Source organism: Penaeus vannamei, chromosome 12, assembly GCF_042767895.1.
Source record: "Penaeus vannamei isolate JL-2024 chromosome 12, ASM4276789v1, whole genome shotgun sequence".
Classification (NCBI taxonomy): Eukaryota; Metazoa; Arthropoda; class Malacostraca; order Decapoda; family Penaeidae; genus Penaeus; species Penaeus vannamei.
This window is the reverse complement of record NC_091560.1, coordinates 12473940-12486439: the sequence shown is the minus strand read 5'-3', so window position 1 is coordinate 12486439 and position 12500 is coordinate 12473940. Positions and strand designations below refer to the sequence as shown.

General features: G+C 35.3%; 1 protein-coding gene across 1 annotated transcript in view; it reads right to left on the bottom strand.

Moving 5' to 3' along the window:
* Positions 1–55: 55 nt before the first annotated feature.
* Rpn5 (regulatory particle non-ATPase 5) overlaps positions 56–12500 on the bottom strand; it is a 12940-nt gene continuing 495 nt past the window's right edge. Inside the window, exons 2-9 of the mRNA XM_027382203.2 lie at positions 6329–6594; positions 5534–5751; positions 4371–4530; positions 3686–3822; positions 2477–2701; positions 2018–2177; positions 1703–1780; positions 56–592 (exon numbers count right to left, since the gene is read on the bottom strand). Coding sequence (XP_027238004.1) covers positions 368–592; positions 1703–1780; positions 2018–2177; positions 2477–2701; positions 3686–3822; positions 4371–4530; positions 5534–5751; positions 6329–6586 — 1461 coding nt within the window. The 5' untranslated portion in view covers positions 6587–6594 and the 3' untranslated portion in view covers positions 56–367. The remainder of the gene's footprint in view (positions 593–1702; positions 1781–2017; positions 2178–2476; positions 2702–3685; positions 3823–4370; positions 4531–5533; positions 5752–6328; positions 6595–12500) is intronic.

Below are 12500 nucleotides of genomic sequence, written 5' to 3'. Positions count from 1 at the left end.
ACAGTGTTTTCAAATTTGGTTTTAATAGGCAGGTAACCAAAGTAAAATTCACACCACAGTTTTCTTTCAAATTTATTTAAGAAATATAACTGCATTAACACTGGGGAATACACATCCACAAGTAACTTCGCCAATTAGAAAACCATTATGTAAATACTTCCCTCTTTTGTAGGTGTTCCTCACTTTATTATATAAGTTATCCATGAAAATTATTCCTATAGCTTTTTTTTTTTTAACATTTTTCCTTTGTATATTTGGAAGTTACAGTATGCTATACATACATGCTAGAAAAACATGTTAATAGAGAGAGATCTGAAAATATTCTTCCATCCATCCACACAAGTCTATTTACGTACACTAATAAAAATTACTCCTTCACAGTAAGCAGATGTTTGTGTACCATTTCTTCCTTATTGATGAGATGTGTAGTCTTATTGACAAGCGCCATGAGGTGGTGTAATGAGTCAGCCCAACTGTTGAGCAGCTGTGAATGTTCAGGAGTTGTGCCGAAGTTGACAATACCTTCCAGTCGATCCATGCGGGCTGTCACAGTGCCAGAGACCACCAACTGACACAGAAACTCCTCACTTTCCTATAATACCATAAAAAAAGAAAGAAAAAAACTGTCATAATCATGTTTAAGTAAGGTTCATGATAACCCCTACAATCCGGTTGACATGACCATCACTTCAGGAAAAATTTGGCTGAGGGCCAGGGTGACATGAACTTGCTGTTGTAAGGATTTTCGCTGAAGACCAGGGTGATGGGAAGGGCTCCCACAAATACACAAAGCTCTTGGAAGGTGATTAGACTCATCTGGAGTTTAGGAAGGGGCTTTCGCATTATTTATATTACTAAATGAGTGTGGAAATATGATCCATGATCTACAACTGGAAAAGCACATGAGCTATGAAAGGAAAAGGAGTCTTGCAATGGCACACAAGTGTTAGCGTGCACCAAGTCTAAAAGCCACACTAGTCTGAGTGGTAGCTTAAGAAAGCCTAATGCCTTTATTTTGGGCTAAGTGATGGCAATGAAGCATCCGGATCCAATGGGTTAGTGACAAGGAAGATGATTATAAAAAAAGTTTGAATTACACACACACACACACAAACACACACATTAAAACACACGTACACGCATACACATATACACACACACACACACACACACACATACTAAAACAAAAACATACTAACACAAACACACACATTTACTAGCACACTCCCATACTAACACACACATTTACTAACACACTCACACACATACTAACACACACACACACATACATACTAACACACACACACACACTAACACTCACACACAGATACTAAAACACACACACACACACACACACATACTAACACACACACACACCCCCACACACATACTAACACACACACACACACACACACACATACTAACACACACACACACATACTAACACACACACACACACATACTAACACACACACACACATACTAACACACACACACACATACTAACACACACACACATACATACTAACACACACACATACTTACTAACACACACACATACATACTAACGCACACACACACATATATTTGTTCCCTTTCAATTTCACTGATCTCTATTTTCTATTAATACATAACTGAATAAATTGAAGATTTATTTGCAAATAGTAAAACTAATTTCAATCAATCTACAGAATTTTCTAACCTTGATGGACAGGTCCAGAAGCTCAGCCATTCTCTTCAAGTGAATCCTTGTGTAATACTTAGCCATCATGCGAATATTCTGAAAGGATGCATTAGTCAGAACAGTCTTTGAAAACACTCCTTACATGGAATATTCAACTTTTCATTTTATGTATACAGCAAAATCAATTTAATGTACAATCTGATTAATGAAACAATCATATGATCTGTATCATGTCCTAAACTACTTACAAAGTATGTGTCTTAAGTAGTCATTCACTAATTTTGTTTCTATCCTGTACAAGAGGATAAATAAATACAATAAAGATCTACTAACATGTTCCACCACACGGTTTTTGAGCTGTGTCCAGCGATTATCTCCCTCCTCATTCTTTGGGAAAACTGTATTGGCATTCGATCTGAGTTCTGACTCATACACATCACAGAGACCAGACCATTTGATCAGCTCAGCTGTCACAAACAATTGAAGAAGATCTCTGGAATCAAGAAAGGTATTTTTTAAAATTTGTAACAGAATAGCAAATTATAATCAACCAATCAGAATCTTAAATATAATCATACAGGTACATTGAAGTTTAACGTCTCCTATCAAGTTTTCACAATCACCAATAATTTAGCTTTATTCTTCAAAATGTATGTGCTAGAAAATTAGCTACATAAACCTTCTTTTTTTTCATCTTTTCACTTCCTCATCCAGTTTACATACACCTTTAATCAGTATATTCCCCTCCCTAATATGAAGATTAAGTTTTAAACATTCTCATTTCCATCTTACTTGTACTGAGGGATCTCCTCAAGCGTTTTGTCCTCCTTGATGCGGTGGAGGAGATCATTCTGTTCATTATCGTATGGCGCAAGAATAATGAACAAAATAACGTGCTTCAGTATCCTCTTCTTCTCTGTCTCATCCTCCTGGACACTCTTGGAGTCATAAATAGCACGGTAGTGACGGCAGATGCTCAGGAAGGAGCCCTCATGACTGTCTAGTTCAATCATCAAACTGTCACAGGAAAGAAAATTGGTGAGAATTTTTCTTTTGATGCTTATATCTTACACTCTAAATGAAAAATATGAAAATTACAAATTAACAAAACTTAAAATCTCCCACAGCCCAATCAATCCTTTACAGATTATAGAAGATGTAGCAGAAGCAAGTGAGGTCTAACAGTTAATTTTACATGTATGTGTTTAAATATAAAGTATTTCTATAAATTTGCTTGGGAATCACTGCATTATAAGCAGCATTGACAAAATACAGTTGCAGGTAATAACATTGTCAGTTTTTGCTTTTGCAGTTTTTTTTTTAAGGCATAAACACAGTAGTGCTCTCAATTCAGATTAAATTTCCATAACTATAATTTCCAACCAGGAACAGATGTTATACTCAAGTTATAATGATGTGATTACCATATATCTATACTGGAATAATCATCCAAAGAAAATATTCTGCTCATTGAAAATTATTACTTAACCCCTATGATCCAGATAACATGAAAAAAATCTGGTTCGAGGGCTAGGTGACGTGAACAAGCCATCATCATACAAAAGGGCAGCGGCAGGGTGACCTAACTTGCTGTCACGAGCAAAGTCAGTAATTTGATATCATTATCCCTTGAGAGCCAAATAACCGATGTAAAAGAAGGTAACATTGGGACAGTTACTTCAATAATCCTATCCTAAACTCTTCAGCTAAGGGCTGGTAATCCTTAAGAGATACTGCAACTAATATCAAGTATCAATCAAACTTATTATAGAAATGTATAAACTATGATCTTCATCTAATTTAATTCAATATACTATTGTAAAAATAAGAATCTGTAAAATTATAACCATTAAATTTTTTTTCTTATTAACAAAATAGCAAAAAATAAAATAAAATAAAATAAAAATAAGTAAAAACAAATATAGCTTATAGATAAGCGAGATCAATTAATAAAACAAACAAATCAGTTCAGAATACACTTATTCCTGGATGAAAACCTACTTGTAGAACTTCAGCTTGAGGTCGTCCACTTTCTCATTGTCAAAGAATTTTGTGCTGATCTTCTTGGAAATGATCTGAGTGCGGACAAAATCCTTCTTCAAAAGACAGAGACGCATCTGTTCCAAAATCATTTCCACCTGTGAAATAATATGATGATGCATTACAAGTGCCCATGAAACAATATCAACTGATGCAATAGCTAGCAAGTATTTAATCCAATTAATCTTGCTTCTTTTCAAAACTGCTTGAGAACATTTCTCAAGACATGATACTGTTTCAGTACAATAATTAAGGAATTAAAAAGATGTGCAAAAAATTTACTCTCATGCCTGTATGGAGTAATTTTCTTTCTAAAAGTAATAAAGAAAGAGAAAGAAAGAATGATAAAAAAAGACTCATAATCCACGTTACAATACATTCTAACTTGCATCTTAAATTTTCCATAATTTTTTTTTGTTAATTATTTTTCTTTACAATAATATATATATATATATATATATATATATATATATATATATATATATATATATATATATATATATATATATATATATATATATATATATATATATATATATATATATATATATATATATTTTTTTTTTTTTTTCTTTTTTCTTTTCTTTTCTTTTCTTTTCTTCAAAACACCGAAAGAAGGCAAAAAATAAACTCCCTAAGATCTAACCTTCTCTTTACGTTCCATTGAACCAAATGTCTCCACTTGAAGTTCCTGAAGGATGGTTGCAGCCTCAGTGATGTCACCCTCGGCCTCCTTCATCATGGCCAACTTGTGGGTGAGTCGTGCACGCTCCACTTCCACATAAATCTTTCCAGCTGTCACAGTCCTGTTAAAAGAAACAGTTTAGGTCATTCCACAGTAAACTTTATGGTACTAAATTTATGTACAATACGCTTTCTGTATATAGGAAGTATCTTTTCTTGTTTTGCAACTTTAGGCCACAGCAATTTCTTTCCTTGAATAGCGGACCTGCTGACATTTATTTCCGCGAAAGAAATAACAAAAAAAGTAAATACAAATAAATTTGTCAATGATTCATTGTTTATAGTATCACTTCTCCCGTTGCCAAAACAACAATAAAATATATTTGGTGGAAATACCTTACTCTCATGCATTATGTCATGTCTATTGTCTACCGGTTCCGTGGTCAGTGTTCCCTTATGATCAGTACTGGCGTATTTTGCAATGTGCGCAGAAAACTTGTGCATTAGGATGTAAACACTCATATTCAAATATCAAAACAAAAATGGCTATGGCAAGTGGTGTGTAAAATGGCAAAATACATGTGTGTCAATTTTATGAATATTTTTTATTTTGATTTCCAAAATAATAAATTCTGGTTGAAAGAATTCTTTGCGTGATTTCATTCAACTCCTCGAAGACTTCTAGTAAGACAGAATTGTACTTCCTCCAGGTGGGGCTGGAACTGATACATTCCTTTACTTCTGATCTTTGGAAGGGAGGAGATACACTTGTCTAATATTGGTGCTGGTGATTTTTTTTTCCTCATTTTTTTCCCCCCTCCCACCGACATTTCATTATAACCAGACTTGCTCGCTATTCAGGAGAGGGCATTCTCTAATGTGAATAGATTTTAATGATACTAATCAAACTCTTCTAACAGAATTAGCAATGAAAAATCATGAACCTAGTGAATATCTATCTATACCATTTAACATATTAATTTTTTAAAAAGTTACTCAAAAAAATTAAATAAAAGCATATCAATCAAATAATGATAACATTACTTAGTAATAAAGACACCACACAGTTTTGCTACATACCTTGCAAAAATTCTCCACTAGTAAACCATGACACAAGCAACAAACCTTAGAGTGTCCATGAGCTTGAGCTTTGTTTCTTTGTCTGGAGTCTGATCAACATATTCGCAACACTTCTGCACCATCTTAGTCACAGCCATCTTGATCTGGGAGCGCTTTTTGGTGAGTGTGACAATGCTTTCGTTCATCAAGTTCCAGTCTCCGGCAGCAAAACAGATTTCCACTATTGCAACCAGGACTCTGCTTGTGGAATGTGCATCTGCTCCCTGGGAACATAAAGCATTAATATATTAGGAATGTATCAATGCAGTTCCTAAAACTGTGATACATATCTGGAGCTAATCTATAAGTCAGTTTTGTTTGGAAAATTGAGGTTTTTACAGCTGTTGTTATCTATCAATCAATATTTCTTTATACAATACCTTGTTGTCATATAATACATCATAATAACACAAAATAAAATTACAGAGAAATACATATACAGCTTTTTGCATAGGGCTCTTTTAATCAAACTTATTGTCATCCTTTTTTTATTACACTCTGGATTAAGCTACCTACTTAGTATAAAATATGCATATCTACTACAGTACACTTTCATTATTTTTTCACACACTTTATAAAACTCTCGTAAAACTCACAGATAATAAGTTTTGTAAATGCTTAGCTTGTTTAATGAATATTGAGGGGCAAGGATGAAGAGGAGGATGAGGAGGATGAGGATGAGGATGAAGAGGAGGATGAGGATGAAGAGGATGAAGAGGAGGAGGAGGAACACTTTTCTGTTAAATTCAACCTTTCTCTCAACAATGCACAACAATCAAAATGACATTTTTCTAAACTAACCGTTCTAGTCTGCTTCTCCAACACCATGAGACTCTCCACAGCCTCCTGCACGCGACCCTCTTTGGCTAACTGGTGTGCAGCAGGAATCTTCTCGTCACAGGTCGTAGAGTAGTCCACCTCCATTTTAACAACCCGGCCGCCATCTGTAATCACACTGGGGAGGGCGCTATCGTCAGTCTTCTTCTCCGTGGTTTTCTTTTCAGTTGTCTTCTTTTCAGAGGACTTCTTCTCTGAAGTGTTCTTCTCTGCTGATGACATGGCTGTGTCTGAAATATACAATACAAAATAAATTAGCTACTTTGAAACCATTTGTAAAGCACATATGATAATCACAGCAATAAAAAAAGGAATAAACAAAAAGGAGGAGGAGAGGGGATTTTTGGGTCAAATTGAGTTAGCTAGAATGAGGAAACTACCAAATGACTATTAAAGCCCAGACATGATTAGTCTTCGTGCAATGCATGCGAGACCCAACAGCACATGGGGAGGTACACCTCTAATATGCGCCCGGGTACACCTATGTGGACTTTTGCTTCTTGCGATTGTACATACAGCATTTGATAATGACATCAGAAAAAAATTATATCAGTGATTTATGTCAAAATTCTTTCTGAAATACATCTAAAAGAAAAATAGTTTTGTGTAGTTTTACACATGAAACATGCTTCCACTGAGACTCCCTAATAATATGTTGTTGCTTGCAAAGTAAAAAGTGATTCATTTATTCCCTTTAGATTTTGCTCAACAATCTGTACTTTTGAGCATCGGTAAATCTGATTTGATTTAAAATTGGTCGTTTCTGCTATTGAGAGCATTTCAATGCGAAGGGCACCTAAAAGTCGGATCTTTGAACTTTGGAGATATAAGCTAGACACTGATTATTTCATGTTGAACATGATAGTACACAGTAATACCCACTCTGAAATAAAAACTATATGGAATTTTGAGCTCATTTGTATGCGCAGTCTTCGTCTAGAGTTGAAACCGCTATAGCAACGTCTTTGCACGTTTTGGATAAAAAATATTATGTTAAGTTGTACCATAAATAAGCAAATATCCAATCTCGATGAAAACTGTTACTTTTGAAAATTGTCAAAGAAAATGATTTGATAGGGATAACTAATATCTTATTCCTTTATATATAAAAGTCTATGTAGGCCTACTAAATGAGGATGATTAAATTTCTTAACCTTATGTGTGTGTGTTTACATACATACGGTCCTCCTTGAAAATTATAAACGCCCAGTGACCATCTCCCCTTTGCCCCCCCATTTCCATGAAAATAAACCTTACACCATAACTATGCAGAGGAGAAAGAGCAGTGCTTTCACCTGATTAAAAATTGGCACGCAGGTAAGTCCGGGTACCTGCTCGTACTCCGCTTGCCACGGGCAACAAAATCAGAGCGCGAGCTCCAATCTACTGTCTCACTGGCATGACGCCTGTTACTGTTTACTTTTTCGGGTGTCTCATATGTGAGATACCCGTCGTAAGTGGGTTAATTTGACACCCTACACACACAGCGGCCATAGTGAAAATAATTTTAAAACAATTTCATAGCTTCTATTTTAGCTAATATTTATTCATTGGCTGCTTCCTTGCAGCTTGTTTCCCCATTGGCTATTAAATTAACCGACAAACAATTGGCAAATGAAATCATAGCACTGGAGAATTTGGTCAGTTTTCCCTTAGCAATTGCATGAATCTCACTTCAATTCTAACACTATAACTTCATAATTATTCATTTGCAAGAGAAGGTATTTAATGAAAAGTGATCAATAATCACATATCTTCATGGCTGTAAGGTTAGTTTTGATTGATTGATTGTTATCGATATTGGTACTGGTAAATTTTCTGCCAGCATTCTTTTAGAAGAAGAAGAAGAAGAAGAAGAAGAAGAAAAAAAAAAAAAAAAAAAAAAAAAAAAAAAAAAAATGCAAACGATAGAGCAAGTGATTCTAAGAAACTTATCTACTCTCTACTTCCATCGTAACTCAAAAAAGTTATTGGACATGCAATTTTCTAAAAAGCGCCATCTGATTTCCTTTCCTACCGTTTGTAAACAAAACAATGATTCCCTTTCATTTTTGTAGTCAGTGTAATATTTGAGTTTTATACAAAAGGAGATTTTATATCTGCTTTAAAAGATATAACAACACAACTATACTATAATAATATCGAGTGTTTACAGCAACAAATATATTTCTTACACTGCACAAGTCGATGTGTCTCACCCATATTACGTGCAAGATGAGCCTGACGAAATGTTGGGGAACTTTCTGAAAATTGTATTGTACACTGCATGCGAGTGACATTGTCATGAAAGCCAATAGTATTACAGGAAATGCTATAAACCAATCACATGACACCATGTCTGAAACAGGTTTATCTGAGTATTTTGAAAAAAAAATTATAATGCTATTGAATTCCTGACAGCACATAATGTTTTGCCAAGGGCAGTACATTGTCGTCATTGTGATTTACCTTGCAAATACCATAAAGATCGACATATGTGGTATTGTGGCAGATGGAAAAAAAATTGCAAAAGCAAAACTTTGTAAAAATTGCATTTTCTCGACCAGCAATTACAAAAGCACATTTTTGCAGGGGACACATTTGGAACCTTTTAAAATTATTTTGTTTGTTAATCATTGGTTGCAAAAGCATTGGGAAGATGAAACTATCCCAAAATGTATTGGCATGTCTAAATCAAGTAGCGTAGATTGGAGAAGTTTTTGTTCTATGGCAACCCAAAATTGGTTGCAAAATCAAAATTCTATAGGAGGTGCCAGTGTAATTGACAAAACGTTGCTCGTATGGTCCATATATAGCAGGGGCAGATAGTTGAGCCAGGTGTGGGTCTTTGTGGGTACTGAGCATATAATTAAAAAGAAATTTATTGTGCCACTCCTGGATAGTGACCAGTGTGCTCACACACTCATACCCCGAATTAAGAAATATATAAAACCAAACGGCATGATATAAAGCAGTGGTTCCCAAACCCATGGTTGCGACCCAAATGAGGGTCACCAGCTGGATATGTCAGTAAAAGTAAATGTTTTTTGTTAACACTTGTATATTGAAATTCAGTGTGTTGATAATCTAAACCTATGAAAGTATAGAATAATGTAAGCTAATGTACATCTGCATGTATAGCTACAATGAAGATGGTTGGATATATTACTACATGTTTATACAATTAGGGTTGCTAGCCAGGGTGAGACTATCTTTAGGGTTTCACCCAAAAAAGTTTGGGAAACACTGATGTAACGTGATGGATGGGCTATCTACCGAAAACTACTGCATCATGGCTATAAGCATCTGAGTACATATCATTCTGAAAACTTTGTATATCCACAAGACCCAAAAACCATAAACATAAAACAAAGATTTTGGTAAGCTCTTATAGAGTGGGTGAAATGGCTCGGTATAAAGAGCCCAATACATCATGCGTTATCTTTTGATAAAACACCACTCTGAATCCCCCTTACTTTACTTCTTTTATCATGCAGTGTCACTGCATCTGCGGCAAGGTGAGCTTCAATGAGACCAGCCCCTGCCAGCCCCCGTTCCTCTTGACGAGGATAGCTCATCCGAGAGTGAATGGAATTTGGTAAGACTTCACAATCTGTATTTGCATTTCTTTATTCATTTCAACTGTAGTAAATGTGTAAAAAACAGTATTGCGGAAAAAATTACATGTCTTTGTGCACTCTGACATACAGTTTCTAAGATCTGTCAATAATGAATTTAAGAAAATGACAACAGTGTTTCCTGACCAATCAGAAATCTTTTTTTTTTTTTTCCAAAAAAAAGCTGTGCACTTGGGCACAAAAAACTCTTAATGTGTCTGATTGCTGTTCAAAGAGGTGTACATGTGAAAATATAATGCACTGAAAACCAGCTGAAAGTTTAAAAAAATGCAAAATATATCTAGCACTAGAAATAATATTACATGGAGGACATAGGATGGTGATTTGTAATAATGAAGGTGCTATTTAAATTTAATTAGGTTATAACAAGTACTGGCAAATTACATACATCTATTGCACTAAGTAAATCATCAAATATTAATCAAATGCATGAAACAGTAAGTCTTTACTTGTATGACAATAAACGCACTATCACTGAAAAATATTAACAGTTTGTCTTAAGTTCATTGTCTATTGGATAGACGACAATTGATTCGGTGTGCCATCATAGCACATGATAAATTTGGCCTAAAAGCAGTTACATATGAGGAATATATATTTAAAGCTGCACTGTCACAAAATTATTGCCACAGCTTCATGGAAATATTAGCCACTCAAATGCATATAAACTCAACCTTACATTATAGGGAAAGTATAAATAATTAACTACCCTTTTTAGACATCAATCATCACCAAGGTTAGTAAACTCTTGTATCTTCAAATGTGTTGAAAGTTTGTTTGGGAGTAACAACTTCCACGTTGCCTACATAGACCACATCGGTGGCTTGACACAGAACTTTGATATTGTAAGTTGGTATCCCGTTACTTTTTGAGCAACAATTTATGGAAATTTATAGATATATTTGATAGAATCATCGGGGAACTTTAGAAACACATTTTCATATGCAAACCTCTATTTTGTTCAATCATGACTTAATGTCTTTGTATTGTGCTGCAATCAGGCAAAAAGGGTAAAATTACCACAGATAACAATCAGGGTTACATTAAAAAATAAGATATAGAATGGTTACCTTGACGTAAACTGAGACACTTTTCATCTTTGGCAAAAGGTGCGCAAATCGAAAATAAAGGAGTTACACGACAAAGAAAAGAGAAGACCAACCCATCTTTTTCTAAGTCCCTCGCCATGTTGACATCGTGAATGTAAACAAAATTGTGACCAGTCAACTCATTCTTGAGCTCTGTTAAGTAGTTCATGTATTACTACGCCATTGTCAAAATGATATTTGGCTAATTATCAGTGTCTGCTGTTCCACATATATGATTTCAAAAGGCCCTTGTTAATGTTGTTACACCCTATTTTCATGCTTCAAGATTTATTAGTGATTTAAGGAAATCAGCCTGAAGCACCTTCTGCGCAGGCGCATTTTCGTGTTCTGCTGCCAGGTTTGACTGGACGATTCCCAGGGCAGTCCGGTGACAGTAGACCGGCGAGAAATGTTTCGGTTTTGGTGCTACGTCGATTCTAGGTTGTTCTTAAGACTATGTAGTGGAAACGAAGAAGAAAAAGACCTTAATAACTATTGGAGTTCCATTTCTGTGGCCATCAAGTACCCCAAATCCCCAAAAAAGCGATAAGAACGAAGCGATCCACTATCCACAATAGACCAACCGAAAGAAGCGAAGGAAAATTGACAGTTCAGTCTTTCGATATATATACGTATTTGGTTTAATGTTTTCAGTATGGATGTAGCTCTATCTTGCCGTACATACTGAGGTGAGGAGAATGTGTTCCAGGGGGTGTTGGGGGGCTTGCCCCCCATCAACCCTCCCCTTGGGCAGTGCCCGAAGGGCACGCCTAGTCACGGCACCGTTATTGTTAGGTCAGGTTGGGTTATGGAGTTAGACATTTTTCTGGGTCTGGAAGGTGTGAAATCATGTAGATTTAACGTTTTTTGTGCTTATTTTACACATTTCTGTTCGCTATTATTCTTATTTAAGCTTGTTTAACCCCATAATTTCCCTGATATACTTCATGCCCTCCCCTGCTAACGGGACAACACATCAAGATCGTCGGCTGTGATTGCAATGGAAATGATCATCAGATTCATTCTCATCACATGAGAATAAATCTGATATAAATATTGTCTGGGAAGTCCTGATTGTCATAATCAAAAAATTAACTGCAAAAAGTAATCTTAGATTTAACCGCACAATTGTAGACCATAATAGTATAGGTGAAACATGACTTCCATTCCTGCTGTTTCATCAAACAAGATTTAAAGCATTTTTGGTGTGGTTTTGTTATTTTGCTATATGTAAATCATGCAAATTCTTCCAAAAAATAAAGTGCGAAGCCTTGGTTTACACAGCTGAGCAGCTTTGACATCGGGAAGTACATGCTACATCACAAGTCATGCAGTCAGATGTGACAGAGAACAACATAATAGCAATAAACAACAAAGGACTATTCCATAAAAAAAAGTTCAAAAGTCGGAGGCTGGTTGAATCTGGACATT